Raw genomic sequence first — 25,929 nt, 5'->3', positions numbered from 1 at the left:
AAGGGAAGGGAAGGGAAGGGAAGGGAAGGAAGGAAGGAAGGAAGGAAGGAAGGAAGGAAGGAAGGAAGGAAGGAAGGAAGGAAGGAAGGAAGAAAGAAGGAAAGAAAAAGAGAGAGAAAAGGAAAGAAAAGGAAAGGAAGGAAAGGAAGGAAGGAAGGAAAAGGAAAGGAAAGGAAAGGAAAGGAAAGGAAAGGAAAGGAAAGGAAAGGAAAGGAAAGGAAAGGAAAGAGGGCGAGATGCGGTGGCTCATGACTGTAATCCCAGCACTTTGGGAGGCCAAGTCAGGTGGATCACTTGAGGTCAGGAGTTCGAGACCAGCCTGGACAACATGGCGAAACTCCATCTCTACTAAAAATACAAAAATTAGCCCAGCATGGTGGCGCACACCTATAGTCTCAGATACTCTGGAGGCTGAGGCAGGAGAATCGCTTGAACCTGGGAGGTGGAGGTTGCAGTGAGCAGAAATCGCACAACTGCATTCCAACTTGGGCAGCAGAGTGAGACTCCATCTCAAAAAAAAAAAAAAAAAAAAAAAGAACCCAAATCTCATAAAGATAATGATTGGGAAAATTTCACTACATGTAAATTAATAATATCCATATAGAAAAGAAACTTAAATAGGGTTAAGTGGTAGACAATAAAAGTAGTTTTGGAACTCATGACAAAGAATTAGTCTTCCTTATTTTAAAAACAGCTGTTATTGATAAGGACCTCTAGTTAAACAAGGCAGACTGAACATGCACATTCACTGCTCCCTCCATAAATACTAAAATTCAAAAGTAAAAGGATTTTCCAGTAGGCAGTAAAACCACCAAAGACAAGGAGAATGGAAACGATGTGGTAACAAAATGTTAGAACCTGGAAATCAAAATAACAAGCAGTAATTCGGGACATAGAAAAACCTCAATTATCAGCCACAATGTGAAAAACAGAATAAACCTGATTCATCTTACAGAACCTCTCAAAAACACACAGGAATTGGTGGTAACAAATATCTCTAAATTGGGGGGTAAAAGTGAAATTGAAAACAGAAGAGCTGCCTGAAAGCCAGTTTAAGGAGTCTGACCTCCAGACTCCCTTCCGCATTTCATGCAGCTAACCCAGTGTGCTTCTTGGAAGGTAGGCAGAGCTCAAGAAAGAGAAGACAACAAAGGGTGTCACAGGTTTCAATCAAAGTTTCTATACTAACACTTGACACCCATCACTATTTCCACACAGCCTTCTTCTCCCACGAGGCTTACATTCCTCAGGCAGCGAACAGTAAGAGGTTTCTCTACGGAATCCTGTAAGAACAAGGAAAAACCAAATATACTGACATTAGGGGTTTCCAAAAAAATGCCACAGAAAGGGCCCACTAAAGTAGAGACCACAAATTACAAGTCCCACTTTCTTGTATAGTTTCCAAGCATCTTCTTACTGATTTTCAAATATTTGAATAAACGTCCAATTTAAAAGATAGAGACCATGATAAGAAATACAGAAAGCAATTAAGAAGGAAAAAAGAAAATATGACAGATTAAAACTTTATTATCTTTATGTAGGTAAAAAGAACTTATACTCAAAAAAAAAAAAAAAAAAAAAAACGGGGCAGGAGGCAAAAAAATTAGAAGCAGCAGCCATCAGAGGCTCCCACTGAAAAGAACCAAAACAGCATGTGAATCCTGCACTGGCAAATGAGGCATCCAGGTTTTATCATTGGGACTGACTAGGCGGCTGGCGACCCATGGAGAGGAAGGAAGAGGACGGTGGTGTGGCAGCCCACCTTAGATCTACACAGGGCAGGGGAGCCCCCTCCCTTCAGCCAAGTGGGGCGGTGAGTGAGCATGCTACCCAGCCAGGGAAGCCGTGCTTTTCCATGGAACTGTGCTCCCCATGGTCAGAAGATCCCACTCGTGAGCGCACACCACTGAGGCCTTCAGTCCCAACCACGGAGTCATGCAGATTCTCAACAGCCACTCAACTGGAATCGTCCTAAGTCTGCAAAGCTCCTGGAGGGAGGGGTGGCCATCACCATTGCTGCTGATGATTGCTGTCTAAGCCATCTGAGCTCCTTGAGGGAAGGGCAGCAGCCACCACTGCTGCTGCCTACTATCTAAGCCATCTGAGCTCCCTGGGGGAGCAGCAGAGCCAACACTGCTGTGGCTAGCTACCTAAGACACTAAGCTCCCAGGGGTGAAGGGCTGCAGCTATCACTATAGCTCCAGGACATGCTTTGCCCTGCTAGAGCCAAGGAGGCTGAATGGCTTGGTACCAAGAGGTATTCCCCCACAGCACAGCACACCAGCTGTGGCAGATCTTGGCCAGATCGCCTCTTCAGACCAGACGCTGATCCAGCTCTCCTCATTGGGTGGGACCTCCCTATAGGAACTACAACAACTCCAGCCAGCGGCTCAGGGACAGAACTCTGATCTCCCTGGCCTGAGCTCCTAGAAGAAGGGGTGACTGTAGTCTCCATGGAACAGCAGACTTAGTCTTTCCTCCTGCTAGCTCTGAGGAATCTGGGCAGCCCAGAAGAGTTGGTTTCCCCCCAGTGCAGCACACCCCTTCTGCCATAGAGCAAAGTGCTTCATTAAATGGGTCCTGGTTCCCATGCCCCCCAACTGGATGAGACACCCCAAAAGGGGTCACCAGACATCCTATGCGGGAACGTTCCTACTGGCATCAGTTTGGTGTCCCTCAAGGTCAAGGATCCCAGAGGAAAGAGCCAGGCACCCATCTTTGCTGTTCTCCAGCCTCCTCAGGTACCATCTCCAGGCGTGGAAACGAACCAAATGAATAGGGCCTGAAGTGAACCCCCAACAAACCACAGCAGCCCTAAAGAAGAGGGACCTGACTGTTGAAAGAAAAACAAACAGAAAGCAACAACAGAATCAATGAAAAAAATCCTCAAAAAAACCTCATCCAAGGGTCAGCAGCCTCAAAGATCCAAAGTAAACAAACTCATGAAGACGAGAAAGAATCAATGAAAAAAAACGCTGAAAACCCAAAAGGCCAGATTGTCTCTTCTCCTCCAAATGATCATAAGACCTCTCCAGCAAGGGCACAGAACTGGACAGTCTTGAGATGGATGAATTGACAGAAGTGGGCTTCAGAAGGTACGTAATAACAAACTTCACTGAGGTAAAGGAGCATGTTATAACCCAATGCAAAGATGCTTAGAACCATGATACTAGGTTACAGGAGCTGCTAACTAGAATAACCAGTTTAGAGAGGAACATAGGCCAGGCGCGGTGGCTCAAGCCTGTAATCCCAGCACTTTGGGAGGCCGAGAAGGGCGGATCACGAGGTCAGGAGATCGAGACCAACCTGGCTAACAAGGTGAAACTCCGTCTCTACTAAAAAATACAAAAAACTAGCCAGGCGAGGTGGTGGGCACCTGTAGTCCCAGCTACTGGGGAGGCTGAGGCAGGAGAATGGCGTAAACCTGGGAGGCGGAGCTTGTAGTGAGCTGAGATCCGGCCACTGCACTCCAGCCTGGGCGACAGAGTGAGACTCCGTCTCCAAAAAAAAAAAAAAAAAGAGAGGAACATAAACGACCTGATGGAGTTGAAAAACACAACATGAGAATTCTGTGAATGACACACAAGAATCAATAGCTGAATCAATCAAGTGGAAGAAAGAACATCAGAGTTTGAAGACTATCTTGCTGAAATAAGGCAGGCTTAGAGAAAAAAGAGTAAGAAGTAATGTACAAAACCTATAAGAATTATGGGACTATGTAAAAAGTCCAAACCTATGACTGATTGGAGTACCTAAAAGAAATGGGAAGAATGGAACCAAGTTGGAAAACACACTTCAGGATATCATCCAGGGGAACTTCCCCAATCTAGCAGGATAGGTCAACATTCAAATTCAGGAAATACAGAGAACCCCACTAAGATACTCCATGAGAAGATCAACCACAAGACACATAATCATCAGATTCTCCAAGGTTGAAATGAAAGAAAAAATGTTAAGGGCAGCCAGAGAGAAAGGCCAGGTCACCCACAAAGGGAAGCCCATCAGATTAATAGTGGGTATCTCAGAAAAAAAAAAATCTACAAGACAGAAGAGAATGGAGGCCAATATTAAATACTTTTTTTTTTTTTTGAGACAGAGTCTCGCTCTGTCACCCAGGCTGGAGTGCAGGGGCGAGATCTCAACCCCCTGCAACCTCTTCCTCCCAAGTTCAAGTGATTCTCCTGCCTCAGACTCCTGAGTAGCTGGGACTACAGGCATGTGCCACCATGCCTGGCTAATTTTTCTATTTTTAGTAGAGATAGAGTTTCACCATGTTAGGCAGACTGGTCTCAAACTCCTGACCTCAGGTGATCTGCCCGCCTCAGCCACACAAAGTGCTAGGATTACAGGCATGAGCTATGGCACCCAGTCATTCAACATTCTTAAAGAAAAAAATTTTCAACCCAGAATTTCATATCTGGCCAAACTAAGCTTTATAAGTGAAGGATAAATAACATCCTTTATAGACAATCAAATGCTAAGGGAGTTCATCACCACCAGGCCTGCCTTAAAAGAGCTCCTGAAGGAAGCACTAAATAGGGAGAGGAAAAACCAGTACCATCCATTGAAAAAAACACACCAAACTACAAAGGCCAATGACATTATGAAGAAACTGGATTAACCAGTGTGCAAAATAACCACCTGGCATCATGATGATAGGATCAAATTCACGCATAACAATATTAACCTACAATGTAAATGGGCTAACTGCCTCAATTAAAAGACACAGACTGGAAAACTGGATAAAGAGTCAAGACCAATCAGTGTGTTTTATTCAAGAGACTCATCTCATGTGCAAAGATACACATAGGCTCAAAATAAAAAAGATGGAGGTAAATCTACCTAGCAAATGGAAAGCAGAAAAAAAGCAAGGGTTTCAACACTAATTTCTGACAAAACAGACTTTAAACCAACAAAGATCAAAAAAACACAAAGAAGGACGTAACATAATGGCAAAGGGATCAATTCAACAAAAAGAGCTAACTATCCTAAATATATATACACCCAATATAGGAGCACCTAGTTTCATAAAACAAGTTTTTAGAGACCTAAAAGTGATTTAGAGTACCACACAATAATAGTGGGAGACTTTAATACACCACAGACAATATTAGACAGTGGAGTATTAAAGAGACAGAAAATTAACGAGGATACTCAGGACTTGAACTCAGCTCCAGATCAAGAGGACCTAATAGATATCTGCAGAACTCTCCACCCTAAAGCAACAAAATATATCTTCTTCTCAGTGTCACATGGCACTTACTCTACAATCAACCACATAATTGGAATTAAAACACTCCTCAGCAAATGCAAAATAAACGAAATCCTTATAAACAGTCTCTCAAACCACAGTGCAAAACTCAAGATTAAGAAACTCACCCAAAACCACACGACTACATCAAAATTGAACAACCTGCTCCTGAATGACTCCTAGGTAAATAATGAAAGTAAGGCAGAAAGCAAGAATTTCTTTGAAGCCAATAAAAACAAAGAGAAAACATACCAAAATCACTGGGACACAGCTAAAGCAGTGATAAGAGGGAAATTTATAGCACTAAATGCCCACATCAGAAAGCTAGAAAGATCTCAAATCAACACCCTAACATCAAAACTAAAAGAACTAGAGAAGCAAGAACAAACAAATACAAAAGCTAGCAGAAGACAAGAAATAACTAAGGACAGAGTGGAAATGAAGGAGAGACAGCCATGAAAACCCTTCAAAAAAATCAATGAATCCAGGAGCTGTTTTCTTGAAAAAATAAAATAGACCACTAGTTAGATTAATAAAGAGAGAAGAATCAAAAAAAACAATACAAAGATAAAAGGGTATCACTACTGACCCCACAGAAATACAAAATATCATCAGAGGATACAAACAGCTCTGCATAAACAAACTAGAAAACCTAGAAGAAATGATAAATTCCTGGACACATACACCCTCCGAAGAAGAAGTCAAATCCTTGAGTAGACCAATAACAAGCTCTGAAATTAAGGCAGTAATAAATAGCCTAGCAACTAAAAAAAAGCCCAGGACCCAATGGATTCACAGCCAAATTCTATCACAGGTACAAAGAGGAGCTGGTACCATTCCTGCTGAAACTATTCCAAACAATTAAGAGGAAGGGACTCCTCCCTAACTCATTTTATGAGGCCAGCTTCATCCTGATACGAAAACCCGGCAGAGACACAACAAAAAAAGAAAACTTCAGGCTAATATCCTAATGAACATGGATGCGAAAATCCTCAACAAAATACTGACAAACCAAAACCAGCAGCACATCAAAAAGCTTATCCACCATGATCAAGGTGGCTTCATCCCTGGGATGCAAGACTGCTTCAACATATGCAAATCAATAAACGTTAATTCATCAGGTAAACAGAACCAATGAATAAAACAACGATTACCTTAATAGATACAGAAAAGGCCTTCAATAAAATTCAACACCGCTTCATGCTAAAAACTCTCAATAAACTAGGTATTGATAGAACATATATCAAATAAGAAGAGCTATTTACGACAAACTTACAGACAATATTATACTGAATGGGCAAAAGCTAGAAGCACTCCCTTTGAAAACCAGCAAAAGATGGTGGAGATTCCAAGATGGCTGAATAGGAACAGCTCCAGTCTACAGCTCCCAGTGTGAGTGACGCAGAAGACGGGTGACTTCTGCATTTCCAACTGAGGTACTGGGATCATCTCAATGGGGCTTGTCCTACAGTGGGTGCAGGCCAGGGAGCAGAGCAGGGCATCGCCTCACCCAGGAAGCACAAGGGGTCGGGGAATTCCCTTTCCTAGCAAAGGGAAGCTGTGAGAGATGGTAACTGGAAAATCAGAACACTCCAACCCTAATACCGCGCTCTTCCAATGGCCTCAGCAAACGGCACACTAGGAGATTATATCCCGTGCCTGGCTCAGAGGGTCCCACACCCAAGGAGCCTCATTCACTGCTAACACGGCAGTCTGAGATTGAACTGTAAGGTGACAGCGAGGCTGGGGGAGGAATGTCTGCCATTGCTGAGGCTTGAATAGGTAAATGAAGCAGCCGGGAAGCTTGAACTGGGTGGAGCCCACCACAGCTCAAGGAAGTCTGCCTGCTACTGTAGACTCCACCTCTGGGGTCAGGGTGTAACTAAACAAAAGGCAGCAGAAACTTCTGCAGACTTAAATGTCACTGTCTGACAGCTTTGAAGAGAGTAGTGGTTTTCCTGGCACGGAGTTTGAGATCTGAGAACGGACAGACTGCCTCCTCAAGTGGGTCCCTGGCCCCCCGAGTAACCTAACTGGGAGACACCTTCCAGTAGGAGCCAACTGACACCTCATACAGCCGGGTACCCCTCTGAGTCGAAGTTTCCAGAGGAAGGAAGGATCAGGCAGCAATATTTGGCATTCTGCAATATTTGCTGTTCTGCAGCCCCGCTGCTGATACCCAGGCAAACAGGGTCTGGAGTGGACCTCAAGCAAACAGCAACAGACCTGCAGCTGAGGGTCCAGACTGTTAGAAGGAAAACTAACAAACAGAAAGGACATCCACACCAAAACCCCATCTGTACGTCACCATCATCAAAGACCAAAGGTAGATAAAACCACAAAGATGGGGAGAAACCAGAGCAGAAAAGCTGAAAATTCTAAAAATCAGACTGTCTCTTCCACTCCAAAGGAACGCAGCTCTTCGCCAGCAACAGAACAAAGCTGGACAGAGAATGACTTTGACGAGTTGAGAGAAGAAGGCTTCCAACAATTGGTAATAACAAACTTCTCTGAGCTAAAGGAGGATGTTCGAACCCATCGCAAAGAAGCTAAAATCCTTGAAAAAAGATTAGACAAGGCCAGGCGCAGTGGCTCAAGCCTGTAATCCCAGCACTTTGGGAGGCCGAGACGGGCGGATCACGAGGTCAGGAGATCGAGACCATCCTGGCTAACACTGTGAAACCCCGTCTCTACTAAAAATACAAAAAACTAGCCAGGCGAGGTGGTGGGGGCCTGGTCCCAGCTACTCAGGAGGCTGAGGCAGGAGAATGGCGTGAACCCGGGAGGCGGAGCTTTCAGTGAGCTGAGATCCGGCAACTGCACTCCAGCCCGGGCGACAGAGTGAGACTCCGTCTCAAAAAAAAGAAAAAAAAAAAAAGATTAGACAAATGGCTAACTTAAATAAACAGCATAGAGAAGACCTTAAATGACCTGATGGAGCTGAAAACCATGGCACAAGAAATACATGACACATGCACAAGCTTCAGTAGCTGATTCGATCAAGTGGAAGAAAGGGTATCAGTGATTGAAAATCAAATGAATGAAATGAAGTGAGAAGAGAAGTTTAGAGAAAAAAGAGTAAAAAGAAACAAACAAAGCCTCCAAGAAATATGGGACTATGTGAAAAGACCAAATCTATGTCTGATTGGGGGACCTGAAAGTGACGTGGAGAACCAAGATGGAAAACACTCTTCAAGATATTATCCAGGAGAACTTCCCCAACCTGGCAAGGCAGGGCAACATTCAAATTCAGGAAATACAGAGAACACCACAAAGATACTCCTCGAGAAGTGCAACTCCAAGACACATAGTTGTCAGATTCACCAAAGTTGAAATGATGGAAAAAATGTTAAGGGAAGACAGAAAGAAAGGTTGGGTTGCCCACAAAGGGAAGCCCATCAGACTAATAGCGCATCTCTCCTCAGAAACTCTCAAAGCCAGAAGAGAGCGGGGGCCAATATTCAACATTCTTAAAGAAAAGAATTTTCAACCCAGAATTTCATATTCAGCCAAACAAAGCTTCATAAGTGAAGGAGAAATAAAATCCTTTACTGACAAGCAAATGCTGACAGATTTTGTCACCACCAGTCCTGCCTTACAAGAGCTCCTAGAAGAAGCACTAAACATGGAAAGGAACAACCAGTACTGGCCACTGCACAAACAGGCCAAATTGTAAAGACCATTGATGCTAGGAAGAAACTGCATCAAGTAACGAGCAAAATAGCCAGCTAACATCATAATGACAGGATCAAATTTACACACAACAATATTAACCTTAAATGTAAATGAACTAAATTCTCCAACTAAAAGACACAGACTGGCACATTGGATAAAGAGTCAATACCCATCAGTGTGCTGTATTCAGAAGACCCATCCCATATGCAGAGACACACAAAGGCTCAAAATAAAGGGATGGAGGAAGATCTACCAAGCAAATGGAAAACAAAAAAAAAGCCAGGGGTTGCAATCCTAGTCTCTGATAAAACAGACTTTAAACCAAAGATCAAAGGAGACAAAGAAGGCCATTACATAATGGTAAAGGGATCAATTCAACAGGAAGAGCTAACTATCCTGAATATATATGCACCCAATACAGGAGCACCCAGATTCATAAAGCAAGTCCTGAGAGACCTACAAAGAGACTTAGACTCCCACACAATAATAACGGGAGACTTTAACACCTCACTGTCAACATCAGACAGATCAACTAGACAGAAAGTTAACAAGGATACTCAGGAATTGAACTCAGCTCTGCACTAAGCAGACCTAATAGACATCTACAGAACTCTCCATCCCAAATCAACAGAATATACATTCTTCTCAGCACCACATCACATTTATTCCAAAATTGACCACATAGTTGGAAGTAAAGCACTCCTCAGCAAATGTAAAAGAACAGAAATTACAACAAACTCTCTCTCTGACCACAGTGCAATCAAACTAGAACTCAGGATTAAGAAACTCACTTAAAACCACTCAACTACATGGAAACTGAACAACCTGCTCCTGAATGACTACTGGGTACATACTAAATGAGGGCAGAAATAAAGATGTTCTTTGAAACCAATGAGAACAAAGACATAACATACCAGAATCTCTGGGACACATTTAAAGCAGCGTGTAGAGGGAAATTTATAGCACTAAATGCCCACAAGAGAAAGCAGGAAACATCTAAAATTGACACCCTAACATCACAATTAAAAGAACTAGAGAAGCAAGAGGAAACACATTCAAAAGCTAGCAGAAGGCAAGAAATAACTAAGATCAGAGCAGAACTGAAGGAGATAGAAACACAAAAAACCCTTCAAAACATCAATGAATCCAGGAGCTGGTTTTTTGAAAAGATCTATCAAATTGATAGACCACTAGCAAGACTAATAAAGAGAAGAATCAAATAGATGTAATAAAAAATGATAAAGGGGATATCACCACCGATCCCACAGAAATACAAACTACCATCAGAGAATACTAGAAACACCTCTATGCAAATAAACTAAAAAAACTAGAAGAAATGAATAAATTCCTGGACACATATACCCTCCCAAGACTAAGCCAGGAAGAAGCTGAATCCCTGAATAGATTAATAACAAGTTCTGAAATTGAAGCAATAATTAATAGCCTACCAACCAAAAACAAGTTCAGGACCAGACGGATTCACAGCTGAATGCTGCCAGAGGTACAAAGAGGAGCTGGTACCATTCCTTCTGAAACTATTCCAATCAATAGAAAAAGAGGGAATCCTCCCTAACTCATTTTATGAGGCCAGCATCATTTTGATACCAAAGACTGGCAGCAACATTAAAAAAGAAAAATATTTTAACCAATATTCCTGATAAACATCGATGCAAAAATCCTCAATAAAATACTGGCAAACCAAATCCAGGAGCACATCAAAAAGCTTATCCTCCACAAAAAAGTTGGCTTCATCCCTGGGATACAAGCCTGGGTCAACATGTGCAAATCAATAAATGTAATCCCTCATATAAACAGAACCAAAGACAAAAACCACATGATTTTCTCAAGAGATGCAGAAAAGACCTTCAACAAAATTCAACAGCACTTCATGCTAAAAACTCTCAATAAACTAGGTATTGATGGGACGATTCTCCTGCCTCAGACTCCTGAGTAGCTGGGACTACAGGCATGTGCCACCATGCCTGGCTAATTTTTCTATTTTTAGTAGAGACAGAGTTTCACCATGTTAGGCAGACTGGTCTCAAACTCCTGACCTCAGGTGATCTGCCCGCCTCAGCCACACAAAGTGCTAGGATTACAGGCATGAGCTATGGCACCCAGTCATTCAACATTCTTAAAGAAAAAAATTTTCAACCCAGAATTTCATATCTGGCCAAACTAAGCCAGATATGATGGGACACATCTCAAAATATTAAGAGCTATTAACAACAAACCCACAGCCAATATCATACTGAATGGGCAAAAACTGGAAGCATTCCCTTTGAAAACTGGCACAAGACAGGGATGCCCTGTCTCACCATTCTTATTCAACACAGTTTTGGAAGTTCTAGCCAGGGCAATCAGTCAGGAATAAAAAATAAAGGGTATTCAATTAGGAAAAGAGGAAGTCAAATTGTCCCTGTTGGCAAATGGCATGATTGTATATTCAGAAAACACCATTGTCTCAGCCCAAAATATCCGTAAGCTGATAAGCAACTTCAGCAAAATCTCAGGGTACAAAATCAATGTGCAAAAATCACAAGCATTCCTATACAACAATAACAAACAGCCAAATCATGAGTGAACTCCCATTCACAATTGCTTCAAAGAGAATAAAATACCTAGGAATTCAACTTACAAGGGATGTGAAGGACCTCTTCAAAGAGAACTACAAACCACTGCTCAACAAAATAAAAGAGGACACAAACAAATGGAAGAACATTCCATGCTCATGGATAGGAAGAATCAATATCGTAAAAATGGCCATACTGCCCAAGGTAATTTACAGATTCAGTGCCATCCCCATCAAGCTACCAATGACTTTTTTCACAGAATTGGAAAAAACTACTGTAAAGTTCTTATGGAACAAAAAGAGCCTGCATTGCCAAGACAATACTAATCCAAAAGAACAAAGCTGGAGGCATCTCGCCACCTGACTTCAAACTATACTACAAGGCTACAATAACCCAAACAGCATGGTATTGTTACCAAAACACAGTTAAAGACCAATGGAACAGAACAGAGCCCTTGGAAATAATGCCACACCTCTACAACCATCTGATCTTTGACAAACCTGAGAAAAACAAGAAATGGGGAAAGGATTCCCTATTTAATAAATGGTGCTGGGAAAACTAGATAGCCATATATAGAAAGATGAAACTGGATCCTTTCCTTACACCTTATACAAAAATTAATTCAAGATAGATTAAAGACTTAAATGTTAGACCTAAAACCATCAAAACCCTAGAAGAAAACCTAGGCAATACCATTCAGGACATAGGCATGGGTTAGGACTTCATGACTAAAGCACCAAAAGCAATGGAAACAAAAGCCAAAACTGACAAATGGCATCTAATTAAACTAAAGAGCTTCTGCACAGCAAAAGAAATTACCATCAGAGTGAACAAGCAACCTACAGAATGGGAGAAAATTTTTACAATCTACCCATCTGACAAAGGGCTAATATCCAGAATCTACAAAGAACTTAAAAAAATTTACAAGAAAAAATCAAACAACCCCATCAAAACATGGGCAAAGGATATGAACAGACAGTTCTCAAAGGAAGACATTTATGCAGTCAACAGACACATGAAAAAATGCTCATTATCACTGGCCATCAGAGAAATGCAAATAAAAACCAAGAGATACCATCTCACACCAGGTAGAATGGCGACCATTAAAAAGTCAGGAAACAACAGATGCTGGAGAGGATGTGGAGAAATAGGAACACTTTTACACTGTTGGTGAGACTAAACAAGTTCAACCATTATGGAAGACAGTGTGGCGATTCCTCAAGGATCTAGAACTAGAAATACCATTTGACCCAGCCATCCCATTACTGAGTATATACCCAAAGGATTATAAATCATGCTGCTATAAAGACATGTGCACACGTATGTTTATTGCAGCACTATTCACAACAGCAAAGACTTGGAACAAACCCAAATGTCCATCAATGATAGACTGGATTAAGAAAATGTGGCACATATACACCATGGAATACTATGCAGCCATAAAAAAGGATGAGTTCATGTCTTTTGTAGGGACATGCATGAAACTGGAAACCATCATTCTCAGCAAACTACCACAAGGACAGAAAACCAAACAGCACATGTTCTCACTCATAGGTGGGAATTGAACAATAAGAACACTTGGACACAGGGTGGGGAACATCACACACCGGGGCCTGTTGTGGGGTGGGGTGGGGGGAGGGGGCAGGGTTCGCATTAGGAGACATACCTAATGCAAATGACGAGTTAATGGGTGCAGCACACCAACATGGCACATGTATACGTATGTAACAAACCTGCACGTTGTACACATGTACCCTAGAACTTACAGTACAAATAGCTGTTGAATCAAGTTTGGCCTAAAACTGCCTCCTTGCATATTTTAAGTTCAGCCTAAACGTTTCACTGTACATAGTGAACTATAACCTAGATGGAAGTGTAAACAGACTGTAACCTACTCTTGTACCAATCACCACTGGCCAACTAAAGTGGGCCAACTGTTCAAACTGTGTTCAAATAATGCAAACAACAAGTTGTAACCAAAACGACTTTTTCTATACCTCACTTACACTTTTTGTGCATCATTTTCCTGTTTCTGTTCATAAATCTTCTTCCACCATGCAGTTGTGCTGGAGTTTCTCTGAGCCTACTCTGGCTGAGGAGGCTGCTTGATTCGCAAATTGTTCTTTGCTTAATGAAACTCTGTTGAATTTAAAAAAAAAAAAAAAAAAAAAAAAGCCAGGTACAGTGGCTCATGCCTATAATCCCGGCACTTTAGTAGGCCAACATGGGCAGATCATGAGGTCGAGAGGTGGAGACTTGCCTGGCCAATATGCTGAAACCCCATCTCTACTAAAAATACAAAAATGAGCCAGGTGTGGTGGCACACGCCTGTAGTCCCAGTGACTATGGAGGCTGAGGCAAAAGCATCACTTGAACCCAGGAGGTGGAGGTTGCAGTGAGCCAACATCGTGCCACTGCACTCCAGCCTGGGCAACAGAGTGAGACTGTCTCAAAAACAAATAAACAAACAAACAAAAAAAAAAAAAACCCACACAGCTTAAATGAAAAATTCAATTTCAACAGAAAGGCTAGAAAATGAAAGCAGAAAAAAGTTCCCAGAAAAAAGGATTTTAAAAGGAATAGAAAATAGAACAGATGAGAATGTCCAAGTTCAAACAACAGATTTTCAGAAAGAAAAAAAGAAAAGAAGAAATCCAACTATTTTCCCTAAAAGGCATGAATCTTCAAATTTACAGTGTCCATCAATATATGTACAATTATTATGTGTCAATTTAAAAAGACATTCATCTAATACATAAAAGTAGAACTACATCAAGAAACATCATAACATTCTGGATCACTAAACACCAAAAAAAGACCAAAAAAAAAACTTCTAGAGAAAGGAAAATGAAAAATAAAGCTACTCCATAATGATGACAAAGTATACTTCAAGGTAAAAGTTAAGCACAAAACTGAGGAAGAAATCCATTCTGAATAAAGTAGGTGGGAAGGCTCAGAAACAGATGTCTTTAATTAAACTCATGGACTTTGGTATTTTAATATGCTAAGAGAGGATTTAGTCAATTAGAAAAAAACATGTAGATGGCTTAGCACTGCAGTGAAAACTAAGTACACTGAAAACTGTAGCAACCAACAAAAAAAAATATTAACTCCAGAGAAAGCAAAAATTGTGAAAGAATAGAAAAGTAACAAAAGAATACCACATGGCTCAGCTGTGGAAAGTGTTCACAATAATGTGAATACAGTAAAGCTTTAAAAAGTTGATTGCACAGCAGTATTTGCACCAATGGAGAATGAAGGGACTAGGTACCTATATGTATTTGTGTGTTTGGTGGGGAAAGCAGGGAAGAGAGATAAACTGTTGTAATGTAAGTCAATCAACAATTGATAATTAGCCTTAAGCTAAAAGAAATTATATGCACATTATTTGATAATATAAACACTAAAGAAAACATCAAAAACAGCTGAAAGTAGTTGTCTCTAGACAGCAAGAAAGGAACTGCCACTTTTTATAATAAACCTTTATGTTTACTGTATGCATATATAACTCAATGAACAACAAATCAAATTTCAAATGGACAAATGATATGGAAAGGAACATTACTATCAAGGAAACGGAAATAGCCCATAACCCTATTGCCGCAGGAGCAATGAGATGCTCAAACTCAGTGAGATGACACATGAAATATGAATCAAATAAGTAAACATAAATCGAATAAGTAAATATAAATCAAAACAAGATCTTTCACTCATTAGATTGCCAAAACATTTACAAACTGATTATGCAGTCCTGACAAGAATATAAAAAGGAGGGGATACCTCATACTTCCCACAGACTGCTGGCAAGAAGGTAAAATTCAACTATTTTGAAAAGTAATCTTGCAGGATCTATAAGATATAAAATGTACAGGCCCTCTGACCCAGCAATATCACTTTCAGGACTATCTTACTAAAATTAAAAAGGCTAGCAATATAAAGCATTTGATAACCCACAAAATCTTTATTTTTCTTGTTAATTAATCTAATGAGGCTGGGTGAGGTGGCTGACACCTGTAATCCCAGCACTTGGGCAAGCCAAGGCAGGCAGATCGCTTGAGTTCAGGAGTTCAAGACCAGTCTGGGAAACGTGGTGAAACCCTATCTTTGCTAAAAACACAAAAAATTAGCCAGGCATGGTGGTGCACACCTGTAGTCCCAGCTACTGGGGAGACTGAAGCATGAGACTCACTTGAGCCTGGCAGGCAGACATTGCAGTGAGCCGAGATCACACCGCAGCACTCCAGCCTGAGCAACAGAGTGAGACTTGTCTCAAAAAAAAAAAAACGACAACAACAACAAAAACAAAAAAAAAAATAAATCTAATGAATAAGTTTATTCAAAGTAATTATTGCAAAAAAGTATTTGGTGATTATAGTTTATGAAAAAGCAAATGATTGACAGAAATGATATAAGGGACAGAAGGGAGGAAATGACTACTTATAAGGTCATTGACTAGATGCTAAGTGATATAGTGTTATTTGAAAGAGGACTAAATACAACTAAAACAATATAATAAGCAATTACAACTAATTCTGTTGTAAATGTATATTACAAACTTAATAGCAACCATTAAAAAGAGTGATAAGAAAAGTATAATTGATATACTAACAGAGGAGATAAAATGAAATCACATAGAACGCTCAATCAAAGCCAGATAAGGCAAAAAGAGTAAAAGACAAAAAACAAAAAACCAAGGGCAAAAAATATGGTAAGTATTAATCTAATTATATCAATAATTAATTGTTAATGTCATAAATACATCAATAAAAGATTATCAAGGTAGATTAAAAGTCAAGACCCAACTATATGTTGTCTATAAAACTCCCACTTTACACTTTAAACATAAAGACGAAGATAAATTAAAAGTAAAAGGATGAAGGAAAGACATATCATGCTAACAATAATCAAAAGAAAGCTGGAGTAGTTGTATTAGTTTCAGACAAAGCAGTCTTCAAAGCAAGGAAAATTATCAAGGGTAAAAAGGAACATTAAATAATAATAGAGGTGTCAATTTTCCAAGAAGACATAACAATCCTTAATGTGTATGCACATAACAACAAAGAATCAAAATGCTTAAATCAAAAACTGATAGAACTGCAGGGAGAAAAAGATGAATTCACTAATATAGCTGGAGATTTCAACATACCTCTATCAGTAATTGACAGATTCAGCAGCATGTCAGTAAAGTCAAAATTGAACCAAACAGTACCATCAATCAACTGAATATAATTGACATCCAACAATAGTAGAATATATATTACATAAGCTCACACAGATAATTCACTAAGATGCCACTTTCTGGGCCATAAAACATACAATAAACTTTAAAAACTAGAAATTATATAAAGTGTGCTGTCAGATCTGTAAAAACACAAGGGTTGGGAGCAGTGGCTCAGGCCTATAATCCCAGCATTTTGCGGGCCGAGGCAGGTGAATCACTTGAGGTCAGGAGTTCCAGACCAGCCTGGCCAGCATGGTAAAAGCTCATCTCTAATAAAAATATAAAAATTAGCCAGGCATGGTGGCATGCACCTGTAGTCCCAGCTACTTGGGAGGTTGAGGCACCAGAATCGCTTCAACCCAGAAGGCGGAGTTTGCAGTGAGCCAAGATCACACTACCGTACTCCAGCCAGGGTGATAGAGCAAGAGTTCATCTCAAAAAAAAAAGACCACAAGGGTAAAAGAAATCTCAACAGAAAATGGAAATATTTTGAACTAAATGAAAAATGAAGATACAATTTATCAAAACTATAAGATGTGAGAAAGATGTGGTTTAGAGGGAAATTTATAGCATTAAGTACAAGTATAAAGGTACAAATACTATAAAAGAAGAAAAGAGCTAAAACGAATCATCTAAGCTTCCACCATAGAAAACCAGGAAGAGAAAATTAAATCCAAAGTAAGAAGAAAAGAAATAAAAATTAGAAGAGAAATCAGTAAAATTAAAACATGAAATCAAGAGAGAAAATCAGCAAAACCAGAAGTTAGTTTTTTGAAAAGAACAGTAAAATTTATAAGCCTCTAGTCAGGTTAACTAAGAAAAAAAAAGAGAAGACACAAATTACTAACATTAGAAGTGAAAGAGGGGCCATCACTACTCATTTCAATGATATGAAAAGGATAAGGAAATATTACGAACAATTCTATGCCCACAAATTTGATAATTTAGATAAATTGACCATTTCCTTGAAAGACATATTTTGCCAACATTCACAAAAGAGAAAGCAGGCAATCTGAATAGGCCTCTGTTTATTTAAAAAATTGAATCAATAACTAATAACCTTCCAAAATAAAAAACACCAGGCTAAAATTGGTGAATTTTATAAAATATTTTATGAAGAAATTAAACCAATTCTGTGTCATACCCTCCAGAAGACAGAAAGAATAACTTCTCATGTATTATGAGGTCACCATTCCAATAATACCAAAACCAAAGACATTACAAATTCTACAGACTGATATATCTCATGAACATAGAGGCAAAAATCCTCAATAAATATTAGCAAATGAAAGCCAACAAAGTGTAAGAATGATTTATACATCATGAACAAGTGGAATTTATTTCATGTATGTAAAACTGGCTCAACATTCGAACATCAATTAATGTAATATCAGGCTACATAAAAAAAGAATACTTATTGCAGTGTTATTTATGGAGGGAAAAATCCTAGACACAATCTCATGTTCACTAAGAGGGAAAATGTTTGAATAAATTGTGGTAAAGCTATACACAAAAGTATAATGTAGTCATTAAAAAAGCATGTTTCATTCTGTATTCACCTAAGAAAATTCCCATAGTTATAAAATAAATCAAGCTGCAGGGTAATGTATAAAATATAATACCATTTTTGTAAAGAGAAGATAAAAATATGACTGCTTGTATGTAGGTTTGTCTGATGCATTGGATAATTATAAGCACAGAGAAAGTCTAGAAGTGTAAACACTAAAATATTACCATTGGTTAAGTGAGAAAATAGGAACTAGAAGAGGAAGAAAAAAGTAGCTAGCTTCTTTACACATCTTTGGTTTGACTTAATCATGTGTGACAAAAGTCTGTAAGTGAAAATACAAGGGAGCAGATAATGGGGCGGGTAAGGAGACCCATCAAGAGTGAACTCTCCTTATTTTGAAATTACAGACAGCAAGGTCTACTCTGCCTGCATAGTCCATAATCCTGGTTATTCCAACTTTTTTTAGATCATTTAATATATTATTAGTGGCTTGTGAGAAAACCAAACTACACCTGGAATAATTATCCAGATTTAAAATAGCACATACCTTTCTTCAGAAGAGTTCATATTTGCTCCATAAAGGAGTAAAATAAGTCCTTCTTCTACAGATGCAATTCTTGCCAAAATACCAGCTATATGAACTAAAGCTGTCTCAGAGCAATTTGGAGATGCCTGTACATTAAAAAGAAAACAAGACAAATCACATAATTTAATGACATGCTAACATATCACAGACTAAAATTCAAGGATTGTATGTAGTCTCATAAAGCTATATTACCACAACAAAAAACAAGCTTAATGATTTGTTCGGCTGTGAAATAATATGTCTGAATAAAATGTGTTATTAGATTATATTATTTTACCAGCCCAACTGATGAAGCAAATAAATACAGATTTTTTTCACCCAAATTAATTAAGAATTATTAAGAATTGCTGCTCTTGTTACAGTTTTATATATATTTCTGGTTGGCAAATGTAGTAGACCGTGTATTTCCACTTTGCCCTTTATTTCCCACCCACTGGGCTCCCGAGTATAATTACATTATATATGATACCTAACACACTGGCATCCCTTCTAAGGGTATCATCCTCTTATACACATTTGCATCATGAATGTACATCCGACTAGGGATAGCCAATTCATGGGCTGGCCAATAGTCAATGATGTCATCTAATAAGAAAACAAAGACTGAACCAACCATATTTGCTCACTTTTGCTTTTAAATGAAAGTACTAAAATGCCTTTGCCAATATATACCAAAGCAGCACAAAGCACACACTGAAAACCAGAGAGCCATGTCAATGCTAGAGTGCATCTACAGTACTATAATTCCTGTTCTTTGTGGGGTCTGCTTATTTACCTGAACCTGCATGGATGCCAACACACATATCATCTATAATACATTTGAAAATGTAAACGTTGCAATCAATATATTCTAATTAATTTAGTAGGCTAGCCTAACTAATGATTAGTCAGGTATATTCACCTAAAGAAGTCCTAATTATTACTAATCATGTTGTTTAGTATGAATAGCACTATTCTTACTACTTAGCACAAAAAGTATATCACTTTTCATATTAAGTATCTTTCTTAAAATAATTTCTCTCCTTAGAATACATTCCTTCTCTCACATATGAGACTATATATATTCTCTCATGTCTATATACATATAAACACAGTATTTTAAAACTTTCTATTCCTCATTTTAAATACTTTTTGTTTAAAGGCCTGCCTTCCCTATTACAGTAGGCTTCTTAAAGGCAATAAACATGTATTATTCACTTATATATTTGCAGTACCCAGCAGAGAGCTAATGATATAGCAGAAGCTCAGTGGGTGATGCTGGATGTCTTAAATTAGATACTGAGTGTCCACTATGTGCCAGAGGGCTACTGTTAAGAATAAATAATTCAAGCATAACATAAGTATAACTACAGAAGTACATAACATGGGAACACAGAGAAAAAACCCACCTAACTTTGCAAAGGAGAACTGGGAGGAAATTTCAAAGATGAACTCTAGTCTAAAGAGGAATTTTTTTCATGTGGACTAGGGTGAAGAAAAAGCATTCAAACACAAGGAGATATAAGAACCTTATTTAGAAAGCGCAAATCGTCTATTACAACTGGAATATATAAGAAAGAAAGTAGTTAGGGGACAGAAAACTTGCATTTGCCAAGTTTACCTAGCAAGCAACAAGCAGAAAAGTATGTGACGGCCCACTGATGGGTGAACATAAGAGAAAGATGAAAACAGTAAAAACACCTCAAAACAGATACAAAAAGGCAAAAGCTTTTAACCTATTGATAAGCCTTAAAAATCACTGCCCAGAAGTTTAAGTCATACAAGTAGAGGGAGGTACTGAATAGACACCCAAGCTAGTAACAGTAGCAACTCTGCAACTTGTTAAATGTCTGACCTAGAGCAAGTCACTTATTTCAGCCTCAGTTGTGATTATTAAATTATATAACGTAAGGGAATATACTGTGCAAACTGTAAAGAGATATGCATCTGTTCAAATTGGAATTCTATATAAGTGTTCTCTCTAAAGTAATACCAGTTCTTCTTAATATAAAACAGAGTTGGTTACTATGGAAAATAATCATATTTCCAAAAGCTATAAAAATGCCGTAAAACAAATAACAAAACATTGACAAGATTTATTAGATTTGCAAAACAAATAACTTCTTAATAGAATAAATTTTCTAAGTTATTTGCATCAGAAGATCTAGTCCTGATTTTAAAAAGCTTGGATATTCTATGTACTTTCCCTCTGCATATCATAATAAATCAATCAACTGCATAAGCTACAATTTAATACTAAATAAAAATATATATCAGCACAAAATACATTCATACATGGAAGGACAGCATAATAAAATATTTCAAATTGAGAAATAAAGTCCCACTGAATATTTACTAATACCCAGGTAAGAGACTCTTTTTCTCCTTAGTAAATAATACCAACCTCAGTTCCTTTCATTAAATTGTGAATAGGCTGAAGAAGTGTCTCTATTACAATGTTGTTATATAAGCATTCCACTGCGCATTCTTTTTGATCACAGAGTATCCATAGAACTTCAGTCACCATACTTGCAGGAGAGTAATTCTCTAATAAACAATACATATTTTTTAAAACCAAAACATTAAATACTTAGAACTATTTTATGTGTTAGCTGTTGTTATTCCAAAAAGTTCAACATCAAAGTTATTTCAATACTTCAAAAGTTATACAACTCAGTGTCCAAAGGATGATGTATTACCAAACTATAACCTGACTTACGGGATTTCAATTGGCTTAACATAAAAAGTGAGCAAATGACAACAAACCAAACATGAATGCCAAAAGATGAGAATACAAAATCATTTACTGTCCGACATTAAATTACTGCTTAATATTGAAGATGTGGTCTGAAGCAAATGTACAGCTTTTTTTCCTCCTAGAAAACATGTTTTTCTCCCTCGAATACACTTTTACCTTATTTGTATTTATTCTTTTTCTTAAATAACACATTCAAGTATTGAGCCTACAAGAAAATTACATTCAGACAAGAAAATGGGGAAAAGGAGGCAGAAGAGAAGGGAAACTTTCATAAACTTTTATAGACACTACTATACTTCTTGTATTACCATAAAGCCAGTGGAAACAAAGATTTTTTTTTTTAGATTTTCTTTCAAAATACAGTATATACAGGAAAACACAATACATGTAAGTGTAACATGGTTGGAATCATCACTGAATTAAATGATTTTCAGTTTCATAAAGTGACATATTTTCAGATATATAATCTAATATCCTCAAAATAATAGTTTGTCCTAGTAGGATACAATACTTTAGTATTTAGACATTGTATGTCTACGCATTATTGGTGTTTTTTATTATTAAGTGTTTTACTTTGGAAACTATTCTAAGATGAAAGTTCTTAATTTATGTTACAATATTCCATACTCAAAAAACATGCTGACTCCAGGTCAATATCTGACAAAAGAAAATGGAAAAGGAAAGTTCAGTGATTTTCAACCAGCTCCAAGTGAGAAATGCTGTTTACAATGACAGATATTATTGATGAGCATATGGTCATTCTCTCACTCATCCAATCGTCTTCTATTTACTAAGTGCCTAATATATACCAAACACTGTACTAGGAACTAACTATGACAGAAAGGTAAATAAGACAAAAACAATACACATCATGGTAAACCAAGACATAAACAAGTAATTACAACAAAGAAAGATGATTTTAATCATAAAGGATGCCTATGTTGTAGGAGTATATAGTCAGAAGACCTAAGGTGGTTCTTTATACATGTAAATGCTGTAAAGACAGAAAAAAGTCTGAGAAACATTGTGAAGATCAATAGGCTAGTATAATTGCTTGGAAAAAACCTCTTAGTTTCATATTTTTTTTAATTGATTCAGAAGGTACATGTGTCAACTTGTTACATGGATATACTGAATAATGGTGAGATTTGGGCTTCTGGTGCACTCATCACCTGCACAGTGAACACTGTACTGAATAACAACCTACCAGTTGATAGTTATGTTATAGCACTAATATATAGCCCAAACCATTTTTTTCTTTGATTCACTAGAGTTCGCCTCAGAATTTGTGTCAGCAATTCTAGGGTTATTTCCTAGTTTTAGAACACTGTATGTCTATGCATTATTGGTGTGTTTTATTATTAGTGTTTTACTTTGGAAACTATTCTTGATACTCAAAGGAAAATATGTTATCTTTTAAATGTTAATATTTTAGAACATTTTTAAAAACTAGTNCCAGTTGATAGTTATGTTATAGCACTAATATATAGCCCAAACCATTTTTTTCTTTGATTCACTAGAGTTCGCCTCAGAATTTGTGTCAGCAATTCTAGGGTTATTTCCTAGTTTTAGAACACTGTATGTCTATGCATTATTGGTGTGTTTTATTATTAGTGTTTTACTTTGGAAACTATTCTTGATACTCAAAGGAAAAATATGTTATCTTTTAAATGTTAATATTTTAGAACATTTTTAAAAACTAGTCAACAGCCGTAAAACTAAAAGGCATTTTTCTGAAAAACATGAAGAGTTTTTTCTTTATTCTTCAATAAAAGAAGACCCTGAAAAGATTGAAGTTTTGGATGTAAGCCAAAACAAGTGAGTTGATCAAAACATTTTAGAAAGTATAAAGAATGGAAAATAACAGGGGAAAAAATCACATTATGACCTATCAATCAAATATCCCTCAGTACCATGTCTTGAGAACATTTTGATCTTAATAAAGAACATCATTAAAATTCTCGGTGATTAAATTATAAATTTAAAAGGAGTAGAGTAGAAACATCTTAAAACATCAATGAACAAAATTAAATTTCATGGCTTACTTCAGGACCAATGTAATTTCTCATAATACTGTATCTTAATGAAACCTACTTACCAAAGTAGGTCATGCACTCAAAACATCTAGACAATAGAATACTTATTTTTAGATGTTTTCTATTTTTCTACTTAAAATAGAAACAGAATTACCTGAAAGTGTAGCTGATGTCATCTTTGGACAACTTGGTGAGTAATAGATAAGTTGGGTAAATAGAACAAGCAGATCTACAAGGGATACCAAACCTTTAAAAAGAAAATAAAGAGAAAATTAATTTCTAACACATTCTTTCAACTTAGAGAAATTTAACTGAGCTTTCATCCATCTATATAATTGAGTTTTTGTACAGACTATTGGGCAATCAGGCAGAAGGGAGCTACAATCTCAGATAGAAGACTCCAGAACAAATTACATACAAATTAAAACACAGTAAGGCAAGCAATGCTGTAGGTGCTATGTAAAGATACAGTTTTACCATTTATTTTGAACCAATCACTTAAGATAAACCTATGATAGAAAGATGTATGAATCTGATCAAGGCTATTTGAGTTTATTCAATTAGAAGTAGCAAAATTCAGTTTACCAAGTTGGTCCAGCTGATTTATCTACACAAAACTGTAGAACAGGCTGGGCACGGTGGCTCAAGCCTGTAATCCCAGCACGTTGGGAGGCTGAGATGGGCAGATCACGAGGTCAAGAGATTAAGACCACCCTGGCTAACACAGTGAAACCCCGTCTCTACTAAAAAAATACAAAAAACTAACCGGGCGTGGTGGCAGGCGCCTGTAGTCCCAGCTACTTGGGAGGCTGAGGCAGGAGAATGGCGTAAACCCGGGAGGCGGAGCTTGCAGTGAGCTGAGATCTGGCCACTGAACTCCACCCTGGGTGACAGAGCGAGACTCCATCTCAAAAAAAAAAAAAAACTGTAGAACAGGGCTTAGCAAACTTTCCTCTTTGACGAACTAGAGAGTAAGTATTTTAGATTTTGTGGCCAAATGGTCTCCGTCACAAATACTCAAGTCTGCCGTGGTAGCACTAAATATATGTAGATGATATGCAAATAAATGAGTATGGCCATTCTCCAATAAAACTTTGTGTGCACTAAAATTTAATGTATATTTCTCACATATCACAAAACACCCTAATTTTCAACAATTTAAAAACATAAAAACCATTCTTAGCTCACAAGTGTACAAACAAGATAGTAGACCAAATGTGGACCATAGACAAAATTTACCAACTCTTGCTATAGAGGCTTACATTAAAAGAGTCTAGTGAAATCACATGTGAAACTTAAAGGTGAATGTTGACCTAACATTAGTCTAACACAGTCTAACATAGTAGAATAAACCTCTAGAAACTCAATTTTCAGGTGCTATAATATCTGGTAGGCCAAAATGTAGATGTTAAAAGTCAATACAAAATGATAAATAAATGATAATGACAGACATATAAATGTAAGCTGAATACTGCACCATCACAAGTATACATTAGTATATTTCTGTAAAGTTCAACAGTATCCTATAAAATGATAGCTCTTTTATTAAAAGTCAATTATCTACTGAGTGCTCGTTATGCATACAATTATGTGGCACTACCATGGGAACTACAAGAGATGTATATAAGGCAATGTCTTTTCTCAAGGAGCTCACAATCAACTGAGAAGAAAACATTTAGAGAAATTAAAAAAGCTACAAAACAGTATAAAAGAGTATTCCAAATAAATATACTCTATACCAAGGGTCAGCAAACTATAGCCATTGTGGACTGATTTTATAAAAAGGCTCACAAGATAGGAATGGATTTCACATTTTTTAAATGTGTCCAAGGTCCTCAAAATCATGCCCAGATTCAAGGATTCACTAAGAAGACTCAGAGGATTCAGCATACAATTGTATTCACAGCTATGATTTACTGTAACAAAAGGATACAAAGCAAAATCAAAGCGCAAAAGTGCATGAGGTGAAGTCCAGAGCTAACCAGTATAAACTACTAAGCATCCTCTTCTGGTTGAGTCATAGAAAATACACTTAATTATTTCAGCAGCAAGTTATGACAATACATGTGAAATGTCACCTACCAAGAAAACTCATTAGAAAACCAGTCCCTTAGGTTTTTGGGGGATCTAAGTATGTAAGCACACTATACCTAGCACACGCCAAAATTTTAAACTCCCAAAAGAAAACCAGATACTCCACATAATTAACACTGTACAGTTTAGGTGGTGAACAGTGCACAGTTTAGGCACTCATCAGTTCTAGAAAGAATAGGAAATCCAAGTTCCTAGGTTCCAGCCAAAGTCCAACCTTGCAAGCAGGCCTTTTTTTTTTTTTTTTTT

General features: G+C 37.8%; 1 protein-coding gene across 1 annotated transcript in view; it reads right to left on the bottom strand.

The window, feature by feature from the left end:
• Positions 1-25,929, bottom strand: part of TBC1D32 (TBC1 domain family member 32) — a gene marked incomplete at its 3' end in the record, with an annotated part of 224,148 nt that overhangs the window by 141,784 nt on the left and 56,435 nt on the right. The window contains exons 14-16 of the mRNA XM_017848884.1: positions 23,744-23,836; positions 21,200-21,342; positions 18,778-18,902 (exon numbers count right to left, since the gene is read on the bottom strand). Of these exons, the coding sequence (XP_017704373.1) occupies positions 18,778-18,902; positions 21,200-21,342; positions 23,744-23,836 (361 nt within the window). The remainder of the gene's footprint in view (positions 1-18,777; positions 18,903-21,199; positions 21,343-23,743; positions 23,837-25,929) is intronic.

Source organism: Rhinopithecus bieti, unplaced genomic scaffold (genome assembly GCF_001698545.2).
Source record: "Rhinopithecus bieti isolate Rb0 unplaced genomic scaffold, ASM169854v2 scaffold_30957, whole genome shotgun sequence".
Lineage (NCBI taxonomy): Eukaryota > Metazoa > Chordata > Mammalia > Primates > Cercopithecidae > Rhinopithecus > Rhinopithecus bieti.
This window is presented reverse-complemented; position numbering and strand designations above follow the sequence as displayed.